The sequence below is a fragment of the Canis lupus genome, chromosome 4 (assembly GCF_003254725.2).
Source record: "Canis lupus dingo isolate Sandy chromosome 4, ASM325472v2, whole genome shotgun sequence".
Taxonomy (NCBI): domain Eukaryota; kingdom Metazoa; phylum Chordata; class Mammalia; order Carnivora; family Canidae; genus Canis; species Canis lupus.
Window position 1 is genome coordinate 87,202,656 of NC_064246.1, and position 26,561 is coordinate 87,229,216.

Sequence of the window (26,561 nt, forward strand, 5' to 3'; positions counted from 1 at the left end):
TCAGGAAAAATGAAACCCACGTGTTTTGTTTGAGAACTGTGTCGATATTTCCCATGTTGTTTGAAATTCATGGAAATTCTTCATGTCTCATTTCTTTAGAATCATCAGCCTCCTGAAACTACTCATGGGGCATCTTTCACATTATTCGCGTGCTTTTCATGTTTGAATAATGGACAGTGTTTTTGTTTGAATCAACATTATTTCATGTTTGAATAATGGACAGTGTTTTTGTTAGAATCAACGTTATTTCATATTTGAATAAAGGACAATGTTTTTGGAGAAAAGTAATATATTTTAGTTTGGTCTTTATATAAGCTTCGTATTAAAATAGTCTGACAGTTCATTTGTATAAAGATGTGCTCCAAGCACCAAAGGCAAATAGAATTATGTGAAGCCTTGCTGTTTCACTCCATGTCCTCCCCGAGCCAGGGGCTCAGCCTAATTTATCAGAGCAGCACAGATTGTCCAGTGGAAATCAAGTGTGAGTCTTATACGTCCTTTAAAATTTTCCCACTCGTCACGTTGGCGTGTAAACAGAAAAATAGTTTTTGCGAAGTTGATTTTAATAATACACATTAGCCCAATATATCCAAAATGTCATTTCAACATGTACTGAATTTCAGAATTATTAATGAGGTCGTCTGCATTCCTTTTCATATTGATTTTTTTTTTTTTATCTGACCTAGACCTGATTCCCTGCTGACTGCGCCAAAGTTTGCACTATTTGATTGCACTATTTACCTGGCTTTTCCACCCTCCAGGGCCGGTCGCATGCTTTTTCTGCAACTAGCAAAATGGTAAATAGTGTAGGCTGTGCCATTGTCCTATGAAAGTGTTCACGGACAATGCAGGGCTGTGTTCCAAGAAGACTGTATTTACAGAAGCAGGTGGGAAGCCGGATGTGGCTCACAGGCTGTAGTTGGCCAAGCCCTGTCCTAACGAAATGTATTGTTTCCTCTGAGTTTTAATCCTCAGAAGCTGACTTCTGTTTTGGTGTAAAGTCTGCTACAACACAGCTATTGTGCTGAATTTCATTCAAGAAAAATATACCAGGAAACAAAGCCCATCGTTAAGTAATGAAAACTTTGGAAGCGCAGGAGCTCCCCATCCCACACCCCCAAACGTGCACCTCAGAGGGCAGACAGGCCAAGCTAGTGGCTCCCAGTGCTGGCTCAGCCCTCCCCGGGCCTGGCTCCGACTTGGACGAGCTCTGTGACCCTTATAAGTTACCCTCTCCGTGCCTCGGATGATGCATCTTTAAAATGGGGGTGATGAGGATCCTTGCCTTACGCAGTTGCTAGAATTTAAGCAGGCATGTGGCTGACTCCATCCATAGGGCGTGCGATGCTTGAGGTCGGGGAGGTAAGTTCGGGTCCTGCTCTGGGTGTAGAGATTACTTAAAAAATAAAACCTCGCAGAGTCCAATAAAAGCGAGCCTTAGCAGGTTGGTGTGCTGCCTGGCACGTGGTGAGCCCCTGGTACGTTAGCCTCTCTTGCGGCTGTTCTTACTGGTGCTGTTGCTGTAGATGGTACTAGTACTACGTGGCCGCACGGATTCCTGGAAACAGAGCAGCACAGAAGCGCCTGAGCTTGCTCAGCCACCCGCAGGGATCAGAGCAGGACGTCATTGCAGAGGCGTGGGCTTGTGGGCGAGGAGAGGACCCACGGTACCCCAGGGACATTTTGGGAGAATCTGCAGGGATTCTGGTCTCAGAAGTGGCACCTGTCCTGCTCCCCGGGGATGTGGCTTCTGTCACTCGTTCTTGGAGCGGGCTGACGGGGACACTGCCAGCCGCCGGCTGCCTCCCAGGGAGGTAGAGGTGAGCGCGTGCAGGCGGCTACGGGAGGGCCTGGCGCGCTGCAAAGTGCTGAGCAGATGTTGGCTCCTCTGCCTTCTATCACACAGGCCACTGGGTCACCGCGGGCTGATGTGATGCACAGGGCGGCTGGAAGGGCGAAGAGCTGTCTGTTGAGCTCGTACTGCGTTGGCGTTCAATGCGCAGTGGCTGCTACTTCTGTTACATTGGTTTAAGTCCCAGCCCTTTATCCTGACCCATCCCTGTGGATTTCTATGCATCGTTTGGACTAGACATACTATCAGATGACCTCGTTATGTGGTGTGACCTACAAACCCCCAAATGTCCACGGTCTGATGCTCTAGAAAATCGGGACACACACAGAATTATGACACACGTCATAGACCATTGACGGAAGGACGTCATCGAGTCTTATCAGTAGTTCGTTCTGCTTGGTTAACACGTGGAACTGACAGGACACTGGGCGAGGGGGAGCCGCGGGGCGCAGGGTGATCTTGGCCTGGAGCAGAGCCCCTCTCGCCCAGGGCGTCTCCAGAATCCCGCTTCCTGGGGCAGGCGGCATTGGGCAGAGACGCGGAGGTTCTGAAGCTTAACCTTCCAGGGGACCGGGGGGCCAGGCTGGAGCTGGGGACCCTGCCCTTCCGCCATTTTAAGTGTCCTTCCATCGGGTAAGATCTGCATGGGATACAGCAAAGAGTAGAAGCAGCGGAAGGGCCTCTGCTGGGAGCTGAGCAAGTCCTCCCAGTGGTGATGCTGCCTGGTGATGCTGCCGTGCAGCCGAGGACGGGAGGTGGGAGCCACCTGTGTGTCCTGACGGGGATTTTGTTAGGGGAGGAGAACAAAAGGTAGGGCATGTTTGCATTCGCTTTTTTTTTTTTTTTAAACAAAGTATGTGTGTCTCCGTGCATGTGCTTGCAGGTGCATACACGATGCACACGCAGATGTATGTTTACACGGGCATAGACTGTGTCCAGCCTGAGACGCGGGAAACTGGCAAGAGCGCTTTTCTCCAGGAGAGCTGTGGGACTTTTTGCTGTTTACATTCTCCATGTTTCTGATTTTATTGTATATTTTAATATTTTATTTTATTTTTTGTATTTATAAAGATTGATCTGTTGATTAGAGAAAGTGCACCTGCACATGAGCAGGGGGAGGGGGAGGGAGAGAAGCAGACTCCACACTGAGTGCAGACATAGGACTCGATTCCAGGACCCGAGATCATGACCTGAACCCAAGGCAGATACTTAACCGACTGAGCCCCCCAGGTGCTCTGATGTTTCTAATTTTTAAAAAACACATAACCTTTGGACGCATTAATCTGTCATTTAATGATACTTTAATGGGGAAAACGAGACTGCTTTTATTTCTCAATTTCTTTTACATTTGTCCTCACACTGTACCCTGAAGAGTTGCTTCCGTGTATTTTGCAGCCAAGCCATTTCCTCTAGAAACAGATCCTGATTAGTCATATAAGTACTTGAAAAGAATAATGGGACATGGAGCCAAGCTTTGGGCGTGTTCTCTGGAAACACGCTTTGGGGACCGCTTGGACCTTGCGGCCGGCATCCTTAGGGTGCCAGGTAAGCTAGCACCAGAACGGAGTCTTTCTGCTCCCGTTTTCGTAAAAGTCAAATCTACTTGGATAGAGTTCATTTTATTAAGGTTTTCTTGCAAAATCCGCACTCCAACAGTGAGAAACCTGGCTCCCACCACATGTCATCATCTGCTTACCATAGAGCCGTGGCAGCGCTGTGAATGGGTCCTTCCCAGGGAAGAGCTCCACCAGCCACAGTGCGGTGCGTACGTCTTCCAGACCTCGTGTCAAAGTTAGGATGGCCCGGCCCCCAGTCCTTCAGTGCAGTGGCTTCATGCCTCTGTGATACTCTGAGATGCTCTTGGGACGATCTACTTCCTGGGATCCTCCAGGGTTCACTCTTGGGCTTTAAAATTCTCTGGATTTGGGCAAATGGATCCATTACAGTATCAGATGAATAGTTCACCTAAAATTTGCCTGTGCTTTACCTGTTCAGCCCTCCGCTCTGCGTCCTGGGAACCGCTGATGTTTATAGCTCTATAAACTGTCTCTATAGCTTCACCTTGTTCAGAGTGCCATATAATTGGGACCAACTAGCAGATACATATGCTCACCTCAGACTGCTTTCGTGTAATGCTATGTATTTAAGGTCCCTCCGTGTTTCAGGGAACATGATAGCTGTTCTTTAAAAATCTCTGAATAGGGGCACCTGGGGGGCTCAGTGGTCGAGCATCTGCCTTCAGCCCAGGGTGTGACCCCAGAGTCCTGGGATCGAGTCCCACATCGGGCTCCCTGCAGGGAGCCAGCTTCTCCCTCTGCCTGTGTCTCTGCCTCTCTGTGTCTCTCGTGAATAAATAAAATCTTTTTTAAAAATTATCTGAGTACTATTCCGTAGTATGGATATACCACAGTCTCTGGCCATTCACCAACTGGACGACCTCTTGATTGCTTCTAGACTTTGACAGCTATGAATGAAGATGTTATGAACATTCACCTGCAGGTTACCGTGTGTTCCGTTCAGTTGGCTAAATCTGGAAACGCGTGCTTGCTGGAACCTATAAAACTGCTGAGCTTTATGAGAAACTGTCTTCCAACTTAGCTGTGTCATTCTGCATCCAACTAGCTGTGAATGAGCCTTCCGTTGCTCCACATCTTCGCCATCATGGAGTATTCTCAGTTTCTGGATTTCCTTGTTCTCACAGGTGCATGGTGGTATCACTGTTTTAACTAGCAATTTCCCAAACCAACTGCTGCCGAGTATCTTCCCACAGGCTTAGTAGCCATCCCTAAATCTTCTTTGATGATGTGTCTAGATCTTTTCCCTGTTTTCTAAATTGGGCGATTATTTTCTTATCGTGGAGTAGTAAGTCTTCTTCTGTATGTTGGATAGTGTTTTTTTGGTTAAGTGTTTTTAAAATATTTTCCCAATGTCTTGTCTTATCATCGTCCTACGAGTGTTCTTCACAGAGACATTAATCCATTTTTCCTTTCATGAACTGTCTTGTGACATTGTTTCTAAGTCCTTGCCGTAGAAGTGCATTGGAAAAGGCTGTGAACAGAACCACAGTTTTGTTTAGGCAGCCCCGGAGTGTACGTGTGTCTGTATCTAGTGTGTCAGGGCCAATGGTAGGCATTTTAGGGACAAATGCATAAAATTCAGACCCTCCTCGAGAGCAGGCATCATTAATGGGGACCTCACACGGATATGCCTAATGGACATGCAATAACACACGACAGGAGAAAGTATGGTCACGGTCACATCCTAGGGCAAGTACAGGTGCGCTACTCTAGGCAGGGGAGGTGACACGTGTGCCCGTCAGAGGCTTCAGGAACACATCTATTTATCGGGAAGGGCGTGTTTGAGACACCCCCGAAGAGACCCGCAAAGCTCAACAGTTTGAGGCGATGGAGAACCTCCGGGTGGTGAGGCTTAGCTCCAGCTGAGGAAGACGGGAAGCCATGGCTTTAGTGCAGACGCACCTGGGGTTCTCGTAACGTTAATGAAACGTAGGGTTCACCTCGCCGTGTGTTGGCTGGAGGGCGGACTGGAGCCGCATTGTGGGGCCTGAATGTGCCACGGAAGCCTCTGTGCTTCAGTGTATGCCGCAGATGTGGGAACGGGGGCGTGGCATGGCCCAAGCCGTGGGCGATTCCGTGGGGCGTGGGGGGCTATGTGGGGCCCGTGTTCCTTGTTCCCGTTCTCTCTCCTGTTGAGTCATCGGGGTTTGCGTGGCTCCGAGGTGAGGACAGCAGCTTGCAGCTGTAGTAGTGCACCGTGCCCCTCCCAGGTAGGGACGGCGCTTGGCCGGGACGGGTAGCGCGCTGTGCCTGGGGAGCCAGAAATCTCTGGGCTCTGCAGTCTGCCTGCCCGACTGCCCCGCAGCTTTTGTCCATCCTGTCACCACGGTGCTCCCCAGTCCTCCCCTGGGAGGAAGGGGCTTGCCTGTCCCTCAGGGGCGCTGAGCTCCTGTCTCCTGGCACAAAATGTGAAGCTTGCAAGTGGCGACAACTGTGTAACGTGTACCAGCCCGGGAGTGAAATGACCGTTCTAAGTGCAAAGAACTTTTGTCGCTCATTTAATCGGCTTCTGTTAAGTGTTCAAGGTCATGAAAGTTATACTGCTGCTTTAGTGACCGTGCTTCAGGAAACTCTTCAAAGCACGATAAACTTCTATTCAATATTTATCACTATTTATGAACTGCTTTTGAGAGTCCGATGTAGCAAATGCAGCAAATAGAGATGGAGAGGCCTTGCATCTTTTTTTAAATGAATTTTTTTGTGAATTAGTCAGGTGAGGACAGAGGTCCCACTGCAAGACTTTGTCAGTCATTACAGGGTGGGATAGTTTATTAGTGTGACATAGCTGATTTGGATAGACTTTGCTGGGACCTTCAATTTTCTAATGTCGAAGAAGGGTTATCAGAGGTGAGATTTCTGGTTGAAGGTGAATACAGCAAAGGAATATCTGATAATGGTAATACAAATACAAATACAGCTAAGATATTAAATCCTCTCTGTAAGGTCAGTCACAGTGCTTTTCCCCACGCCATAGTATCTACTAGCCAAGATAAAGAATCAGATAATCAGCTTGTTTTTATATGTTTTAGGATGCCAGGGACTCATCCAACATAATATGGACTATGACATAAGTCTCTCAGGTGCAGACATAATATCTATATAAATAAAGTTGACTGCATTTCATGTAGAGAAAGTAGGTCAGGATCCACTGCAAAATATGAGGAAAAAGTACAACTCTTTCAGGATGTCCTACTACTCACTCATTCAGAGAAACAGTCTACCAAAGGGGGATGGGTGGGAGATTGAGTCTTTTAAGATAGAAAGTTAAAAATTTTTTTTACTTATTTTTTTTTTAAAGATCTTATTTATTTATTTCTGAGAGACACAGAGAGAGGCAGAGATACAGGCAGAGGGAGAAGCAGGCTCCCTGCAGGGAGCCCGATGTGGGACTCTATCCTGGGACCCCGGGATCACGCTGTGAGCCGAAGGTGTAGACCCTCAACCACTGAGCCACCCAGGCATCCCCCAAAATGCTATTTTTCTATGAAGCCACTAAGGGCAGTAAGGAAGGCAGTTGTCGGTATAACGCTCAGACCTCACGTTTGGTTGTTCTGTGCTCTGAGGACCTGGGCTGTCAGGTGTAGGGCTTGCTGGCACAGTGCCGTCTAAGCAGGTTGGAGCCAGAGAGAAGCCTGCCTTTGTTGAGTCCCCACAGGGACAGGTGCATTTTGTGCTGTTACCCAGAAGGTTGTGCCCCTGCCAAGGACAGAACTTCGGGTTTCCTCATCTACAGAGTGGGATCACCTGCCCTTCCAACCCACCCAGAGTAGAGAAATGCCTTCTCCCTGAAACCCTGGCTGGCGCCCGGCGAGCCCCAGGGGCCTCTGTCTGGCAAGCCCGGTTCCCACTCGTCCCGAGTTCTCAGGGCCCCTCGGCTGGTTCGTAAAGATCTCTCAGATGCTAAGCAGTACTAGAACGTTGAGGGTCCAGAGATAATCAACCAACTGTATTTTTTCCGTAAGCACAGAGTGAATGTCCTTGTACTGTAGACAGGTGGCTGTTCCCAAGTCCGCTGACATACTTCCTGTTATCTCTGTGCAATATGTATGAAATTATGAAAGGCTAGGCAGTGTGCGGGGTCCTCAGACCATTCATGCATAAATGCATTTACTTCCGACCCTTGTTGTGAAGCGCCTCTGCTGTCCTGGTTTCTGTGTGTCAGCATCTCCCTTGCCCTTTAGGTTTGAAGCTGCAGGAGGCAGGGCTTCCTCGTAACTGGATTTTTGTGAGAGGTCTTAGCATGTTCTGTTATCAGTCATTTCTTTTGTCTAGGCATTTTGAAATCTTACTTTTTAAGATTGTAGGGGAAAAGTTTTTCCAATTTTTTTTTTTTTTAAGACTTGAACTACCTGAAACTAAACACATTCACTCCAGTCTCCAAGATCAAGATGGTCTCTCACATCCATTGCTGCTTGTCCATTTTGGTTTTTTAACTTTTATTTATTTATTTTTTAAGATTTGTGTATTTTAGAGAGTATGAGCAGGAGGGGCAGAGGGAGAGGAAAAGAGACTGTGAGGCAGACTGTTGAGCACGGAGCAGAATGTAGGGATCGTGGATCTAGGACCCTGGGATTGTGACCTGAGCCGAAACCAAGAGTCAGGTGCTTAACCAACTGGGCCACCCAGGTGCCCCACTCCTTGTCCATTTTATTTTTATTTTTATTTTTTTAAAATATTTTTATTTATTCATGAGAGACCCAGAGAGAGGCAGAGAGATACAGGCAGAGGGAGAAGCAGGCTCTGTGCAGGGAGTGGGATGTGGGACTTGATCCCGGGGCCCGGGGTCACGCCCTGAGGCACCCACACGACCCTCCTTGTGCATTTTAAATGCCTCCATGTCCATATGGGTTTTAAAATACTTTAAAAAACCAGCTTTATGGAGATAGAATTTGTATGCCATACAGTCAGCTCACTGGAAGTGTACAGTTTGGTGGGGTTTTGTGTGTTCACAGGTGCAACCACCACCACTGTCAGTTTTAGGACTTCATCACCTTGCCAAGGATCCCCCTGCCATTGGCTATCCATCCCCCCTACACACACACACACACACACACACACCCCTGCTTCCCCCAGCCCCAGGCAGCCACGACTCCGTGTCTGCACAGTTCCCTTTCTGGACGTTTCGTATGAGTAGGATCATATAATACGCACATGTGTTTGTGTGTGTTGGGGGGGTGACGGGCTTCCTTCACGTAGTATCTAAGGGTTCACATAGCATAAGTGCCTCATTTCCTTTTTATGACTGATTAATACTCCCAAGGAGTGACTGGATAATCTGTATTTTGTTCATCTATTCATTTGGGGGTTTTGTTTTGTTTTTTTGTTTTGTTTTAATAAGTAATCTACGCCTAGTGTGGGGCTCGAATTCATGACCCCGAGATCAAGAGTTGCATGCTCTACCAACTGAGCCAGCCAGGCACCCCCATCCATTCATTTGTTGATGGACATTTAGGTTGTTTGTACTTGGAAGTATCCTTCCAGGAGCTTCATATTTGGTCTCCATGCTTTTCTTACCCTTCTTTGCTTTCTTCCTTGGAGGACCTCTAGAATCCACTCAATATCCAGGTTTTTACCTTGTAAAAAATGTCATTTATTACACATCTTCAGAGACCTATAGCCATGTAGAGAAACAGTGGGGTTGGATATATGTGATTATCTCCGTCCAGTGCAACCTCTATTTTCATTCCCTTTTCCCCTAGCAGCCTTTCTTCCCGGCATCCGTAACAGCCCCTGCTCAGTAGATACCAAGCATGAGTCTCTCCCTGTGGCCTTCTGCACATGCGGACGGAGACTAAGACAGCACTACCTCAGAGATACTGTGGGTCTGGTTGCAGACCACTGCAATACAGTGAATATCACAAAGAGCAAGTCACATGAATTTTTTGGTTTCCCGGTGCATGTAAAGGTTATTTTTATGCTGTTCTGTAGTCTGTTGCTGTGTAGTAGCATTATATCTTTAAAAAAGTGTACATATCTTAGTTTGAAAATGCCTGTTGCTAAAAAATGCTCAGCATCATCTGAGCTTACGGTGAGTCATTGTCACTGATCACCATGAAAAAACCTGAAATACTGCAAGAATTGCCAAAACGTGACACAGAGACAAAGCTGTTGGAAAAACAGTGCCGACAGATTTGACACGGATTTTCAAATTGTGAAAAACACAATTACCGTGAAGTGTGATAAAGCGAGGAATATTCATGCCCATACCATATATCAGGCAGGGTTTTTTTGTTTTTTAGGGGGGAGTTTTTTTTTTTTGGTGAGGTCATTGTCTTACAAAAATGAGATTGTTATACATACTTTCCTGCGTCCGTTCTCTCCTTGCCAAAGGCCCGAGAGCCAACTGGTGCATCTTTCATTTGGTCTTGTCTTTTTAACGGCTGCATAATATTTTGTGATGTGCATGGTATCAAAACATCCCCGGGTTTTGTTTCCAGTTTGGCGCTGCCAGCAAAGGGATCCTGGCACACGGCAGGTCTGAGCGCCTTCAGCTCTCACTCTAAAGCCTCGTTGGCTGCTTCTCTTGAAAACAGTTGGCATCAGAGTTAGACGCAGAAAGCACAGCAGCCTGGGTCCACTGGACCCCTTCTGTCCCGGAGTGACTCCTGGGCCGTGTTCGCTGACACCCTTCCCTGGAGGCAGTGGATACAGGTTGGAAGAGCGCAAACTTTCAGTCAGACCTGGGTTCAAACATGTGTCACCTGTACCCCCTCATACTCTTCTTACTCCTACATTCTTAAGCAATTTCATTTTAATCTTTGATACGGTTTTGTTTTAGGCTTTCTGCAGGATAAGGAGTGGGGATTGGGACACCTGCCGGCCTTCTAAGTGTGAGGGTCCTGGGAACAGAATGTAGCCCCTGTGATGAGGCTACACACCTGGGGGCAGGGGCCCTAAGTGGAGATTTCTCTACCATCCTCTCTGCCTTGCTGTGAGCCTTACACTGCTTTTTAAAAAATTAAATGTTTAAAAGAAAAAAAAAAAAGCAATAGCAATATGGAGACTGTGGAAAGATTAGTGCTTGGCATGGATTGGGGGAGGAGGAAATGGGTGGGTGGAGCGCAGGGGTCTTCAGGGCCGCAGAACTACTCCGTGGGACTCTCGCACGGTGGGTGTATGTCGTTCTGCATCAAAACCCTTCAGGTGCACAAGCCCGAGCCCTCCAAGCTGGCATCTAGGTGTTTTGGACGCGTGCGTGTGGCTTTGCCAGGTGTAACACATGTGGTGCTCTGGTGGGGGGTGTTGAGTAAACAGAAAAAGAAATCTAGCCCCACTTTTTTTTTAATCCTCCTGGAGCAAGAACCGTGACACCTTGCACGCAGTAAACAGGTGTGTAAGGCCCAGACTCCCCATGCCTAGCTGTGACTTCCAAAGTCCTCAGGTTCGTCGCCATCGGGCTTGGCTGTCCCGACGGTGCAGGTGGGCTCTGTGTGAGTGAGCTCCGTGCAGCCCTGGAAATGGTTCCGGTGGAGACCCGTGCGCCGGGCAAGTGTTGGGGGCAGTTCCTGTAGGCTGCGGCGTGTCCGCCCCGATCCCGGGCATCACTGAACGTCACAGGCACCAGAGGGGGGAGCTGAAGCGAAACAGAGACCCACTGATGGACATACAGCCCCCTGCCCCGTGACTGCTGCGTGGGTTGCCCGTGGCGACAATCTGCCGGTGGGTCCCCCTTCCTGCTTCAATTACTGGAAGGGCCAGAAACACAATGGGGTTGGGAGCCTGGAAGGAGCCTCTGCGCCTGGTGCCCCCCTCCCGGCTGTAGGAAATCCTACAACCACACCACACTAATTAGCCCAAGAAGGGAAGGGGTTGTCATGGCGACCGAGCACTTTTTAAAGCACAGGAATGGTGTTCATTATTGTTCAGTGTCTTTAGCTGTGGCGGAAAGGTCAGCGTGGCAGGCGTTTTCCATATGAATTTTGGCCCAAGAGCCAAGCCGAAGGTGGAATGTTCCACGGAGGGGCCGGAGATGGTGAGTGGGGCTGAACGTTTTTTGGATGGAGCGTCCCTTTTGTAACATTTTTTAGGACATCCTGGGAGCCGGTGCCAAATCCAGAGAACATCGCGCGGACTTTGTTAAGGGAGGATTGGGAGAAAAGACGCCCAGCAGAGCAGCGTGGCTCGGGGAGGGGGCCGGCCCGGGAGAGCTTGAGGAAGGGCTTTTTGGGCATCTGGTGGTGGGATACTCAGTCACCAGCTCTCTGATGACGAACTGAACAGGGTCGAGTGAGTCTGGTGCGTTACTCCGCGTTTGTTCTACGTTAGCTCCCTTTTGCGTTAGTTCTTGGGGTTGCCTCTGCTCGGCTTATAGTCCAGATGATGGATCGGGAGCACGCTAACCAAGTGCCTCTGCAGCTGCTGCCTCGCTTCACTCTTTATAAGGCGGAAACATAACCAAGGGTAATTTTCACCTACTTTTATGTTTGTTTTTTTTTCCTTATTTTTCTAGGGATATTTAAACAGTCAAGGCTAAAAATCAGGGAGCCACAACGTTTTGGACGTTTGCGCTAACTTACTGGCCGTACTCGGGTAGCCTACTGCTGAGTAAAGACAAGTTGACCAGGCTGTTTGCAGAAGAAATTAGATTAAATATAAGAGCAGTCAGCCTGCAGGAGAGGGTGGCAGGCTGTTGCTCCAGCGGAAGCTGTAGGGGAGACGTGCAGAGCATTCTTCAGGTTTCTTCTCTCCGAGTTTGGGAAACTTGTGGGATAACGGCTTTAAGCCCAAATTTGTGTTAATGACTGTGTTTATAAGGACTGCAGATGTAAGACACCGTCTTTGTTTTGGTCTGGTCTGGTTTCCTTGCACTTCTTAACAGCGTCCTTCCATCCTCTCGTACCCCTTTTCAGTCCCCTTATTCACAGTTGTGCAGGATAAAATACAAAGTAGTTCAAGGGAACGGCTATTTGGTGAGAAACAAGTCATTGCCCCAAAAGCTGTAAGTGGGAAACAGCCTACTTTTGAGTTTTACCCTGAAAGACTATTGTCCTGTCAGCAATGCCAGTTTGTTTGGCCACGGCGTGCATGAGAGAATACATTTCAGGACGTGAGTTTTGGTTTGATTTTTGCCTGTCTTTGGTTTGGATTTTCTGGGTGTACTTTGTGATCACGGTAGAAAGCTCTCAATAAATGGAGGATTTGACTGGGTATTGAGAGAACTAAAATTCTTTATTTTCGTTTTTTTTTTTCTCTGCTGGTGTGTTCTCTTCCTCCCCGCTCTCCACGCCAACCTCGCCTACCCCTCCCTGTGTCCCTCGCTGGGTTGCTGTATTCTTTGGCTAAAATTTAAAAATGCCTTCAAATTCCTCGAAATGGAAATTTAAAAAGTAAAGAAAGTGATACCTGGATGACACTTTTTAGGTTCTTTGAAAAACAGCATTAAAAATGGTGGTAGGTTGATGATTGTTCAAACCGTTGGAAATTTGTTTGAACATGGATATAAGTACTAGGGAATCATTGGTATCTTTGAAGATATGCTGATGGTGCCATGTTTGTATTGAGAAATGGTGTTGATCATATTTATGAATGAGATGATGTGACTTCAAAAATTGAAGGGCAGGGAGTAAGAGCTCGTGGATGGCGCAGGATTCATGGGGTGATGGTGGTGCTGTGAAGCCAAGTGATGGGTCCCTGGGGGTGGGGTTCACTTTTTCTTCTGTATTTTTGTGTCGGGTATGCGTGAGAGAGAGAGCGAGAGAGAGAACGAGAATGAGAGGGAGGCCTTGTTAACTTTATCTTCTCACGGTTTCGCGTGTTTTAGATGCCAGACCAGTTTGACCAGGCGGTTGTGCTAAACCAGCTGCGGTACTCCGGGATGCTGGAGACGGTGCGGATCCGAAAGGCTGGGTATGCAGTCCGAAGACCCTTTCAGGATTTTTACAAAAGGCAAGGCGGGGCTGAATAGATGGTCTTTCTTCTCCGAGGGTCTGGCAGAAGAGGAATTGTTAGCAGGTGACGCGGGCGTCTTTATGCTGCAGGTATAAGGTGCTGATGAGGAACGCGGCGGTGCCTGACGACATCAGGGGCAAGTGCACAGCCCTGCTGCAGCTCTATGACTCCTCCAACAGCGAGTGGCAGCTGGGGAAGACCAAGGTAAAACCGCAGGGGAGGAGCGGTCATCCCGTCCAGCTCCTAGAGGTGTTAGGGCCGGTGTCCTGTGCTAGGGCTGATGGATTGTTTTTTGTTTTTGTTTTTTTACCTTGGAAGATAATGGTGTCGTGCCCACCTTAGTCTTTTGTCCTCCAGAAAGTTGATGTTTTATTTGAAGTCCTTGACTTGTCAGGAACTCTGTTTCTGGAAACACCAGACCCTGGGTGTGTATGTGTGTGGTTCCTTGCAGGCTGTCCACCCCTCTTGGCTGGTGGGCAGTTTGGTGCCATGAAGTGCAGGGCGGCCTCTGGCTTCAGAGAAGTGAGAGCCTAGACCCTTCCATCTATTTGTAATTCAAATGCCGAATGCCGGGCAGCCCTGGTGCCTCAGCGGTTTGGCGCTGGCTGCAGCCTAGGGTGTGATCCTGGAGACCCGGGATCGAGTCACACGTCGGCTCCCTGCTTGGAGCCTGCTTCTCCCTCTGCCTGTGTCTCTGCCTTTCAGTCTCTCTCTCTCTCTGAATAAAATAAATACATCTTTAAAAAAAAAAATGCCGAATGCCGTCCCTGCACCACAGGAGCTGTTGTGCGAGAGACCAGCCAACAGCCTGGAATCTCGTAGGTTGACAAAAATCCAGTCGAGAAAACCAAGTGAAGGTCACTTTCGGAACGTGCTGGTGTGGCTGCGATGAGACCTTTACCCTCGATTCCAGACAGTTTGGCCTCAACAGCCAAAATTAGCCAAAAAAAATTGGTTGTGCGACCTTTTCTCCTTGTTATCAGGGAGCGGCCCAAATCCTCCTCTGCCTCTCGCTCTGTCTCTTCCCTCCACTCCCGGGCCTCGTCGCACAGGAACGACCGAAATGTGACTTGGCACAGAAAGCAGGCAGCTGCGGGGGATGTGGGCTGACCTTTGAGTGTGTGGACGTCCTCGAAAGTCAAGTCAGACCTGGGCCTCACGGCTGAACCTCCTGACCCTACAGGTAGCAGTGCAGCTTCAGAAGAGTATTTTGAAGTTTGTACTCATGTTACATTCTTTTTAACCAAAGAGTTTCTTCAAAAAAAAAAAAAGAGAGAGAGAGAGAAAGGGGACACCTGAGTGGCTCAGTCGGTTGAGCATCTCTTGATTTCCACTCCAGTCAGGCTCTCAGGGTCATGATGGAGCCCTGCATTGGGCTCAGCCCCGAGTGTGCAGCCTGATAAGATTCTCTCCCTTTCCCTCAGCCCCTCGCAACTTGAGCTCTCTGTCTTTCAGATAAAAGAAAGGCGTGGGGGAGAAAGGAGAGTGGTTGAGTGTCTCAGTCCATTTGGGCCGCTGCAACAAAATACCACCAACTGAGTGACTTCAAGGACAGACCTATGTTTGTCACAGTCTGGGGGCTGGAGGTGCAGGGTGGGTCCTCTTCTAAGTTCAAGGGTTGAGAGAGTTCTGGGTTCCCTTCCTCCTCTTAGAGGGCACTGATCTCATTGTAGGCCCCCACCCACCTGACCTCATCCAAACCTCCGGACTCTGGAGGTCCTTCATCCAACCATCACCCCGGGGGATGGAGAGGGTGCACAGACATTCAGTCCAGAACCTCAGGGACGAGTATTGAGGCATCATGTGGGGACACTCAGCGAGGGAAATTGGATAATGGACATATTCTCTTAATTATTTTTAAAAATTGATTTATTTTAGAGAAAGAGAGGGGGAGAGGCAGTGGAGGGGCAGGGTTGGGGGAGAGGTGAAGGGGCAGGGGGCTGGGGGGAGGCAGTGGAGGAGCAGGGGAGGGTGGAGGTGGTGGAGGGGGCGAGGGGAGGTGGGGCAGGGGCAGTGGGGAGAGAGAATCTCAACCATTCCCCACTGAGCTCGGGGCTGCATCTTGAGGTCACGACCTGAGCCAAAATCAAGAGTTAGGTGCTCCCAGACTGAGCCTGCGCCCACGCCTGCGCCCTTGCCCCTGAGCGGTCTCACCAGGGATGTAGGGTTCAGCCCTCTGCAGGATGCAGGTGGCCCGCAGAGGTGACAGGTCGCTTACCTGTGCCATGGAACGAGCTACCTGTAGCGTAGCTGCGGCAGTGACACACATTGAGGTGCCCCACCGAGTCCCAGGCGGGGACCCAGGCGTGGCATGGCCGACCCTTCCTCTGCCGGGGTCTCAGGCCTCCTTCCCGCTGGAGCTCGGGGGCCTCTTCAGGCTTCCGCGGTGCCAGAACCTGGGTCTTCACAGTGGGGCCTCAGGTCCCAGTTCTGTTGGCGGCTGCCCCCCAGGGCCATGCTCAGCACCTGCCCCCCGCGTGACGTGTCCGCGACCTGGAGGCTGCAGGAGAGTCCAGCTGTGGTCTCCCCACGTGGGGGCTTTATGATCAGTGCAGTCTCAGAGGTCACAGCCCCTCACGGTTCCACACTGTTGGCTAGAAGTGAGCCAGATCGCACCCACACTTGGGCATGGCTGCTTGTGGGGCCACCTCAGGATGCTCTCCCCCACCCCATCCCCGTTTACCTGACTCACCCTTCCAGTCTCAGCTCAGACAGACTAGGACAGGAATCCTTCCTGACATTCCCCATTGTACCCCACACAACAAATCCCCCCCCCAAGTGAGCCAGGCCCCCTCTGTCGTCTCCATCCGTCCGCCTGTGACACCTAACCCAGCCATCGCCTGTAGACTTTTCTGTCATGCGGGGGCAAGTGTAGACTTAATTGTTCATTCTTGTACATGGTGCACAGAGTTAGGAGCTCACTCCATGTCTGGTAAGCGCTAGAAACCCTACGGAACAGGACCGAGATGTCACCCATTCAGTCCCCAGAGGGAAGCTGCCTAAACACGGGAGCTCTTGACAATACAGCATCGCCTGCTCTGACTTTGTTTTTTAAAGATTTATTTATTTATTCATGAGAGACACGCAGAGAGAGGCAGAGACACAGGCAGAGGGAGAAGCAGGCTCCAGGCAAGGAGCCCGATGCGGGACTTGATCCCAGGACCCTGGGATCACGCCCTGAGCTGAAGGCATGTGCTCACCTGCTGAGCCCCCCAGGTGTCCCCTACTCTGATTTTTTAATCAAAAAGATACTGCATTCTGTGCCAACGGATACGCTCCTGGCACCCGCCACCTCGTCCGTGGAGTGACAGCACAGGTCATGATCTCAGATGACACTCGTGCTCCCTCGAGGCCCTCGAGCACCTGTCCACCTTCACTTACAGTTACGTTATGGAGACGAACCCCAGGCGAGGCTTGGGCCCGGGCATAGCACAGGGGCCACAGACACAGGATGACGCTGCCCTTCAGGCCACCGGGCTCTGGGAGAGAAGACGCCACGCTGCCCATCAATCATTGGGCGCTGTGTCCTCTGGGAGTAAGGACCCCGCCTCCCCAGGAGAGGCCTCACCGTGGATCGAGATGAGATCGTTAGACAGGAGTTAAACCTCAGCTGGTGACAAGTTGGAGGTAGGAGGAGGAAGGACGCTTGGCGGTCCACAGAAACACGGGGAAGAAAATGAACCGTGTCTGCGAAGTAGCTTTGACCCCAACCAGCATTGGACTTTATTACGTCCTGGTGTGTGTTTTGGTCAGTGCTGCTGCCAGCAGGTTCTTTGTATTCGAAACCCTGAAATCTAATGGAGATCTGGATCTCCTGGTGAAGAAATTCCCGTCACGCGTGACGAAGGCCAACGTGGACAGTGTCACGGTCAGCAAGGGTAGCACGGCGCCAGGCCCAAGGGAGTTGGCTCACATACAAACACGTTTTGTGCTTGGAAGGCAGGAGTTCGTGAGCGCTAGGGAACGTTCCTAGGGAAGGCAGGAGTCCTGCCGGGACCTCCGATGAGCGGCCCGTCCAGAAGGTTCCCACGTGTGTCCACCCCGAGAGGTTGGGTGGCCGGTGACCTGCTTCGACTCTTGCGCGGGCTTGTGACGCCAGCGCTTTGGTTTCTTGGAGCACCTGGACTGTGCAGCCGGGCTTGTACCCGCCATTCTGGGGCAGTAAAGACGTTGAACTAGAGCCGCCCTTAGGCCTTGATGAGGCAAAGGCAAGTGAGGTGCTCGCCTCATATGCCGAGCGGGGTTCGGGGGGCGGCCCTTCGAGCGGACACAGCCCTCTCAGCCTGGGCGGCGCCCTTCCCAGCGGCTGGGCCACGCTGACTGCACCATGGCCACGTCCCGGCACCATGGGCACGTGCTCACCGCCGCCAGGCTGGCGGGACAGCGGGTGGCGTTGCGTAAAGTCACGGTTGGGTATCGTTAGGCTGAGTCGGTCCTTGAGAGTGTTTTGCTGTTTCCTGGCCTTCGGGCTGGCGAGAGAGCCCCTAGAGGAAGGGGGGGTACGCTCACCAGGCGGCGCAGGGTGCCTTCGCCCGGCCTGAACCCGGCGCTCACACAGGTGCTCTTGGGTTTCTGGCGCCAGCCAGGTGCCAGCCAGGACTTCCCATAGACTTCCATCGGGGGAGGCCCTCCTCCCTTCATAAAGCTTTCTGTTTGCTCATGGACTAGGTGGATGGTCACTGGAACTGCGATCTGTTTCATTAGAGCCTCGCCACCACCGTGCTTCCCCCAGGGTTTGACCTTCGCACCCATAAATACTCCCCACGGCACCGGCATCAGAGTGGGATCTTTAGGGCTGAAGAAAGTCACAAAGAAGTTTAAAGACTTCTTCAAAGCCCAGCCTTGACGAAAACTGCCTTGAACAGAAATCCATATTACTGAAAACTTGTGATTATCATCAAGTAACAAAGTTTTGTACTTGTAGCTTTGTCCTTTGTTTTTCTCCCCTCCAACCCCCACCTCCCCCCCCCCCCGCAAGAAGCAGTTTTTTCAGGCATCAGGAGGGTATATAATTGCAATTATAGGAAGACAGTTGTATGGAAAACTTTCCTGAGAGGATGATCTGTGGTCGAGTTTTACCAGTGCTCGGGAACCCAGAGCGGGAGCAGGTAAAGCTTCTGTGAGTCACATGGTGGTAGGATTCTTTATGTGCTTTTTCTGCCCAAATGTCTTGGAAGAGACGGAGCAGAGTGTCTGGGAAAATGTGCTATTAAGAAAACATCCTGCATCATTATGGGCCAGAATGAGTCAGAGGCACATAAATCAAAACATCATGAGTGGGAAAGAGTGTCGTTTAGCCTCCCGCCCACCACCAGCAGGATGCTTCCAGGCTGCCCTGAACGTTAACAGAAAAGCATACAAATGTTTGGCACTAGTTCTTCTAGGGAATAGTTCGGAATTTCTTATGCGTGCAGTAAATCCAAAATTATGAAATTAAAAGCTACCGTGGTTGAGGGAGGGTCTTAATGTCTTCACATCTTTTCAAGTATTGGGAATGCTGATACAGAATGCCAATTACCAGATACACTTCACAAACTTAACACGCACAGGATTGAGGTGCCTGTTCCCAGAAACAGGCCAGCAAATTGCTGGGATCGGTTTTGTACCAGTTCTGGTATTCTTGTGAGGATCAGACTGAAATGGAACGGAAACGGTTCAGTTCTAACTTCAGAATTACTTTTTTTTTTTTTAAGGTTTTATTTATTCATGAGAGGCAGAGACACAGGCACAGGGAGAAGCAGGCTCCCTGAGGGGAGCTTGATGCAGGACTCGATCCCAGGACCCCCAGGGTCACACCCTGAGCCCCCTAGGCACCCTTCAGAATTACATTCTTAATGTCAATTTTTTAAATGTGCATTAAAATTTTTTGAGGCCTAGACACTGTGACTGTTGTCACTTGACAGTCCTGCAGAGAGAGTTTCCATGTACTACCAAAGTAAGTTGTGCAAAGTTGTTGGATTTTTTTTCCCTCCCTCCCTTTCTTTCTTTTCTTTTTTTAGCATAGAGCATCTCTGCGTTTCTTGTGATTTACACTTCATGCAGGACTGGTGCTGTTCACGAGCTCGTAGTCCCGCTGAAGGGAGTGTGAGCTTTGATGTCAACCTCACAGTCCTCTAACCAACAAAACGGCCTGGGGGGACTTTATTTGCTGCTTCTTCCTGGTCATATATTTTGACTGTATTTTTCACATGTCTTAGTGCATCACAAGTAGAAAGTTTAAAAAACAAAGCAGCGTTTCCCCACAGGAAGTTGGAGAAGCACCGTTCAGAGCAGACTGTGTGTTTGGAGCACATTTCCCGAGAGTGAAGAAAGCCTTCCCTCCAAAACAGCTGACTCGGCAAGAACCTGCGTTCACCAGCCCTGTTCTTTACTTCTGATGCGTCACTTTGCCTTGGCAGGTCTTCCTCCGAGAATCCCTGGAGCAGAAGCTGGAGAAGCAACGGGAGGAGGAAGTAACGAGGGCGGCCATGGTGATCCGGGCCCACGTCTTGGGCTACTTGGCACGGTAAGAAGCCCAGAGAGGGACGGCGTGGCACGCCAAGGGGAGGCCTCCCCCGGCGCGCATCACCGGGCGGGGGTGGCCCTTGCGTGCTTTTACTTACGAGACACCTGGATGGAGGTCAGCGCCAGGCCATGGGGAGTCTCCGGGTCGCGCTTCCAACTAGCGATGCCCAGTTGGCTTGCCCCGCGCGGAAAGCTGGCCGGGGGCCTTCCGGTGTCTCCATTAGAGCAGTGACAGGAGGGGACGGTGCTGAGACATTTAAATTGTTTACCCCGTCCCTCTGTGCCTCGTACTGGAGGCAGGCCGCCTTGCTGTGGACTCCACTGTTAGCCCATCGGGTCCACGGGCGCCGCTCCCGTGTTTGCCCAGGGGGGCAGCTGCTTGCCTCACGCCCTGAAGTCCTGTCCCCCATGCGGACCTGCAGGCCCCGTGGAACCCCATGTCGCTCCATGCTCTCGGGTGCAGGACCATCGCGCTAGGGCCCTCGCCCTGCCGTGAGAACAGGGACCGCATCAAGTCTCTTCGGGGCTGTTTAGGGCCCAGCGCTATGGGGCTGGGCTGTCACTGCCGGGATGCTTCCAAGTCAGCGTTAGGGGTCATGGGTTTATTTAGCCAAGATAATGATAAGGTCCTTGCTCTTGTTTTGTTTGTTATTATTCTTTTGTTTTTCTTCCGTTTTGTTTGGTCCGAAGGGGCCTCCTGGTCGCTACGGTTCCATAATGAGACTTTCCAGACTCGGCCCTCTTCTTTTGTCTCGTAGCATTAACGCAAACCCATTTGAAGAGCTCAGAGCCTCGTTACCTCAACAGCTCTTCTGTTGTGTGGCTTTTGTCTTCATTTTCAGAAAGCAATACCGAAAGGTCCTTTATTGTGTGGTGATCATACAGAAGAATTACAGAGCGTTCCTTCTGAGGAGGAGATTCTTGCACCTGAGGAAAGCCGCCATAGTTTTCCAGAAGCGACTCAGAGGCCAGATCGCCCGGAGAATTTACAGGCAGCTGCTGGAAGAGAAGCGGGCGGAGGAAGAAAAGAGGAAATGGGAGGAAGAGGAGAGGTATAGTAGCTTTCTTGCTCCGATGAAGCAGAAGGACACTTTCTGAGTTTTAAGGTCAATATGCATTCCTGCAGCAAGAATTCCCAGGGGATGCTGCTGTTTAAAACTACCTCTTGGAGGCCTGGATATAGAATTCCTTGGCAGCATCGAAGACCGAGTTATGTGCATGTTTATTCATGTACAGAATGAGTCATTTACCAAAGGAAGAGGGTTCATCCTTCATCCTTTTTAAGTTGTCTCTAGCAAAGCTGTCTTTAAAAAGGGAGCTCTCTCTGAAAAGTGCTTCTGGGACTTTTTCCCATTGCTTTTGGTTATTATCACCGTCTTTTTTTTTTATTTACTGGTTTTTAGAGAAAGAGAGAGGGCACGAAGAGAGGCTGAGCTCCGCACCCAACAGGTAAAGAATGCCGTGCCCGTGCGTCAGCTTGCTAACCCCTTTCCTTCCCACCTCAAACACTTTGAAAATTCAAGGATTCTAAACTAAAATGAAGTATAAAGATGACAGAGGAATCTGAGAGGAGATGTTTATGATGCAACCTATTGCAACCGAGTACAACTCTGTTGATGTCTAAGGTTTTAAGTGTGGACACTGCGTAATTTCTCTAACGCAGAGTCGCCGCTGTCTTAGTTTGCTAGCGGTGCCGTAGCAAAGTACCACAGCCTGCGTGGATTAAGCAACAGAAATAGTGCTGCAGCTCTGGAGGCCAGACCCCCAAGGTGAAGGTGTCCCGGGTTTCATTTCTCTCAAGGCGCCTCTTCCTTAGCTTGCACATGGCCACCTCCTCGCTGTGTCCTCCTGTGGTCTTGCATGTGAGTGTGTGCATCCCTGGTGTGTGCATGTGTGTGTTCCAATCTCCTGGACCTTCAGGGACACCAGTCAGATGGGGTTACGGCCCACCTCCTGGACTTATTCTAACTTTTTTTTTTTTTGTCCTTATTCTAACTTAATCACATCTTTAAAGCCCCATATCCAGGGGCACCTGGGTGGCTCAGCGGTTGAGATTAGGGTGTAACCCTGGGGTCCTGGGATCGAGTCCCACGTCAGGCTCCCTGCATGGAGCCTGCTTCTCCCTCTGCCTGTGTCTCTGCCTCCCTCTGTGTCTCTCATGAATAAGTAAATGAAATCTTTAAGAAATAACAAAAGCCCCATCTCCAAATACCCATTCCATGGTGCAGGAGATTAGGGCTTCTGCGTACCAATTTGGAGCAGAGGGCATCAGCCCCCAGAAGGCACATCCAGGTGTCCTGGGGCTATCTATGGCCGTGCTCGCCCTGGTTGCAGGGGCCCTCTCTGACCTCTTCCGTCCTCCGCCCAGGAGGAAGCCGCCAGGAGGCAGCAGGAGCTGGAAGCCCTGCAGAAGAGCCAGAGGGCAGCCGAGCTGCACTGCGACCTAGAGAAGCAGAAGGAGAACAAGCAGGTGGAGGAGATCCTCCGCCTGGAAAAGGAGATCGAGGACCTGCAGCGCATGAAGGAGCGGCAGGAGCTGTCCTTGACCGAGGCCTCCCTGCAGAAGCTGCAGCAGCTGCGCGACGAGGAGCTCCGGCGGCTGGAGGACGAGGCGTGCCGCGCTGCGCAGGAGTTCCTGGAGTCGCTCAACTTCGACGAGATCGACGAGTGCGTCCGCCACATCGAGCGCTCCCTGTCGGCGGGCGGCGAGGCCCTGGGCGCAGAGGCCCCAGGCGCAGAGGGTGCAGAGGGCGCGGTCGCCCAGAGGCCCAGCTTCAACTTCAGCCAGCCGTACCCCGAGGAGGAGGTGGACGAGGGCTTCGAGGCCGACGACGACGCCTTCAAGGACTCGCCCAACCCCAGTGAGCACGGCCACTCGGACCAGAGGACCAGTGGCATCCGCACGAGCGACGAATCGTCAGAGGAGGACCCGTACATGAATGACACGGTGGTGCCTGTGAGCCCCAGTGCGGACGGCTCCCTCCTGCTCGGCCCGTCAGAGCCCATCTCGGTGGCTGGGGAGCCCGCCTACTGCATGCCCCAGGGCGGGGGGGCCCTGCCGTCAGCAGACGGCCACTACGACTACGACCGGGACGACTATGAGGACGGCGCCGCCACCTCCGGCAGCAGCGTGACTTTCTCCACCTCCTACGGCAGCCAGTGGTCCCCAGACTACCGCTGCTCCGTGGGCACCTACAATAGCTCTGGGGCCTACCGCTTCAGCTCGGAGGGGGCGCAGTCTTCGGTGAGCCCCCCGGGGGGGTGGGGGTGGACGACAGGGAGGGGGCCTACCACTTCAGCTCTGAGGGGGCACAGTCCTCGTGAGGCCCCCCCCCGCCAGGGGTGCAGGGTGGCGGTGAACGATGGCTCGGGCCAATCACTCCAGCTCCAATGGGGTACAGTCCTTAGTGAGCCCCCCCCCGGGGGGTGGGGGTGCAGGGTGGTGGTGGATGACGGCTCAGGGGCCTACTGCTCCAGCTCCAACAGGGCTCAGTCCTCGGTGAGCTCTGAGGGGGGCGCAGTCCTTGGTGAGCCCCCCCCAGGGGTGCAGGGTGGGGGTGGACGACAGCTTGGGGGCCTACTGCTCCAGCTCCGAGGGGCGCAGTCCTCTGCGCCTTCTCCCAGGGGCGTGGGGTTGGTGCCGTCGTTGTCTGTGTGACCCTCACCCGTGCCCACCCCCCGGGGGTGGACCAGCCTATCTTTCCAAGTCGAGCTCTTGAGGATGGTTGTCCGCCGCTTTCTCCGGCCACCAGCCGTCACTGGTAAATGAACTTTGAGGCAGGTGGTAGGTCGGACACGGAGCCAAGGTATGCGCCCCCCCCCCCCCCAACCCAAGCAAGCTGGCATTTCCCGCGGACACTGGGGTGTGTGTGCGCTGTCCCAGCAGCCCAGCAGGTAGGGAAGGCAGGCCTGCCCTGAATCAGCTGGAATGGCCCTGGGCTTACTGCACAACCAGACTCCCTGGCTCCACGTCCCCTCCCGGGATGTGCTGCCTGGTTCTGGACTCTTCTGTGGCTTACCCATGCCCTTTCCAGCTTATGGGCTTACGTCTGGGGGCGTGCATTAAGTATCCCCTTGATTTTCTAAGACTTGAAGGTATTTTTATCATAGTAATTTAAAGGGAGCTCGCTCTTGTATGGTTTGATGAAAATTATACCCTTGAACAGGGTTTCTAGAAAAGCCTTTGGATCAAGGTATGTCTCACAATGTGTCAATTCCACAGATCATTTGACCTTAATGGTCCCTATTTTGTGATGGATTGATTGATTGGTTGGTTGATTTGATGGCCACCCTGTGTGGTAATGGTACGAGTCCACAGGTTGCTTCTCTTGGGTTTTTATTTTTTTCGGTGATGACAGATGCTGGGCCTTCTTGTGGCTTTTTCTGTTTCTGTTTGGCTCACCACTGGCTCTTTCCTTCTCGTACAGTTTGAAGACAGTGAGGAAGACTTTGACTCTAGATTTGATACAGACGATGAACTTTCCTACCGGCGCGACTCCGTGTACAGCTGCGTCACGCTGCCTTACTTCCACAGCTTCCTGTACATGAAAGGTATGACCTGTCAGGGGCGCTTGGGTTGGGGGTAGTGTGGTGGAAAACTGAGGTTTTGTTTCCATGGAGGCTGATTGTGGGCAGGACCAGGAAGACTCCATTGCCCTCACCTGGTGTCGGGTCCTCTTAGATGCATGGGGGATGCGTGGCTGTCGCGGTCACACCTCCCGGAGGGCTGCCTGGACTGCGCACCGCTGGTGCCTGCTGTAGGGTAGAGTGTGGCCACCATCCCGTCCTCAGCCCCTGGCTCCTCCCTCTTGCCACCCCATCTCATTTCTGTGCTCTGCCCCTCTCTTGCTACATCTCCTCCCCAACAACCCCTCCCCCCACTGTTCCTTTCCCTTTTCCCTTTTCCCTTTTCCCTTTTCCCTTTTCCCTTTTCCCTTTTCCCTTTTTCCTTTTTCCTTTCCTTCCTTTCTCTCTCACACACTCTTGCTGGCATCGGTGTGGCCCCTTCTGTGGCAAACCACACCTTCTCCTGCCACGGGAGTGTTGGAGGACCCCCAGGGTTTCCTCTACAAGAGAAGTAAAGGTCTGAGCCAGGGGTACCCCTCACCTTACTGCTCACCTGCCGTCTACCCCGCACTGCATGAGGAGGATTTGGGTTGTATGCTGTGGCTGCCACTGGACCTAGTGGCCCCTGACCCTGGAAGACTTCAGAGCATGTTCCTTTTGGAAAGGAACTTAATTAGGACCTTGTAGTCCTAATTCATGGTCTCTACTCTGACTTCTATTTTATTTTTTTTAATTTATTTTTTTTTTAATTTGCTTGGGTGGGGGTGGAGAGGAGCAGAGGGAGAGGCAGAGAGCGAGAATCTTCAGCAGGCTCCCCGCCCAGCGCAGAGCCCCATGTGGGACTCCACCTCATGACCCTGAAATCCTGACCTGCCTGAGCCGAAATCAGGAGTTGGACACATTAGCCTACTGAGCCTCCAGGCACCCCTCAACCCTGACCTCTGGGTGGTGGCGGGGCCCAGAGGAGACGCAGTCCTCACCAGGTTTTGGCTGGGCTTTCACACGGGTCCCTGAAAGAAGGGTCAATCCGGCTCCAGGCTAGATGAGAGAACAGGTCCAAACCTGGGGATGGGCAGGGATGACAAGAACCATCACCCCGCTGATGATGCCCCCCTCCTCCCCTCCCCTCCTCATTCTGTCGACAAGTTTGCCTAACTCTTCACTTTTCATTAGCCTTCCTTCTGTTTCCCTCCATGAAGCAGTGTTGACTTCTGTACTCCCTTTCCCTGTTTCTTCTGTTCTTTGCTTTTCTCTCCTAGTGGCATGTTTATCTTTTTTTCATATCACTCTCCTCCTCAGTAGTTTTCCTGTTCTTCTTCACCTAGTTTTTTTGTTTCTATCTTTCTTTCTCTCTCTTTCTTTCTTTCTTTCTTTCTTTCTTTCTTTCTTTCTTTCTTTCTTTCTTTCTTTCTTTCTTTCTTTCTTTCTTTTTCTTCTTCCTCCTTCCTTCCTTCCTTCCTTCCTTCCTTCCTTCCTTCCTTCCTTCCTTCCTTCCCTTCTTTCTTCCCTTCCCTCCCCTCCCCTCCCCTTCCCCTTCTCCTTCCCCTTCCCCTCCCCTTCCCCTCCCCTCCCCTTCTGCCTCCCTCAGTCTTCAACACCAGTCTAGCTCCTAATATCGCTCACGTGCTTTTCAAAGCCCTACTGTTCTCAACCCCAGATCCCAAAATGCTCATGGAAACCCCACCAGGTTTAATTTAGGGGAGATGGGCCTATTGCCTGAAGTCCTTGGTGGGTGGAAATTTTTACAGGAGCAGTGGAATAAAAAAGATTGGAAAATTCTGTGTAATCAAGTGTTCACTGGAATAGTCAAGAAAAGATTCACAGAACAGAGTCTGATATGTATCTAATAGCATTTTAAGATTGTGTTATGCAAAAAAAAAAAAAAGATTGTGTTATGCATTTCTCAGAATAAATATAAGCTTTTTGTTAATAGTATATATTTCCCCTGTCTCTATTTAATTCTAATTCCCTTAAGTTAGCTTTAGAATTCCTTATAAATCACTCTTTATAGGGATATGGCATTGATTATATATGGATATATATAGAATATATGGCATTACCATAAAATTGATTAAAACAAAATAAGTTGAGGAAAAAGTAAAGGTATATTCAGAGCATCAAAATCTTAAGATTAAAGCACAAAGAGTTCAAGAAAGTAAGCAAGTGAATTTTTG

The 26,561-nt window shown here is 50.8% G+C and overlaps 1 protein-coding gene across 5 annotated transcripts in view; it reads left to right on the top strand.

Moving 5' to 3' along the window:
• Nucleotides 1–26,561, top strand: part of MYO10 (myosin X) — a 195,609-nt gene that overhangs the window by 145,059 nt on the left and 23,989 nt on the right. For 4 of the 5 annotated variants that reach the window (XM_025436397.3, XM_049109422.1, XM_049109423.1 and 1 more), the window contains 7 exons: nt 13,190–13,314; nt 13,407–13,521; nt 19,716–19,822; nt 20,664–20,873; nt 21,225–21,270; nt 22,190–23,065; nt 24,249–24,372. In XM_025436397.3, coding sequence (XP_025292182.1) covers nt 13,190–13,314; nt 13,407–13,521; nt 19,716–19,822; nt 20,664–20,873; nt 21,225–21,270; nt 22,190–23,065; nt 24,249–24,372 — 1,603 coding nt within the window. The remainder of the gene's footprint in view (nt 1–13,189; nt 13,315–13,406; nt 13,522–19,715; nt 19,823–20,663; nt 20,874–21,224; nt 21,271–22,189; nt 23,066–24,248; nt 24,373–26,561) is intronic. The other variant, XM_049109424.1, reaches the window with a different exon arrangement.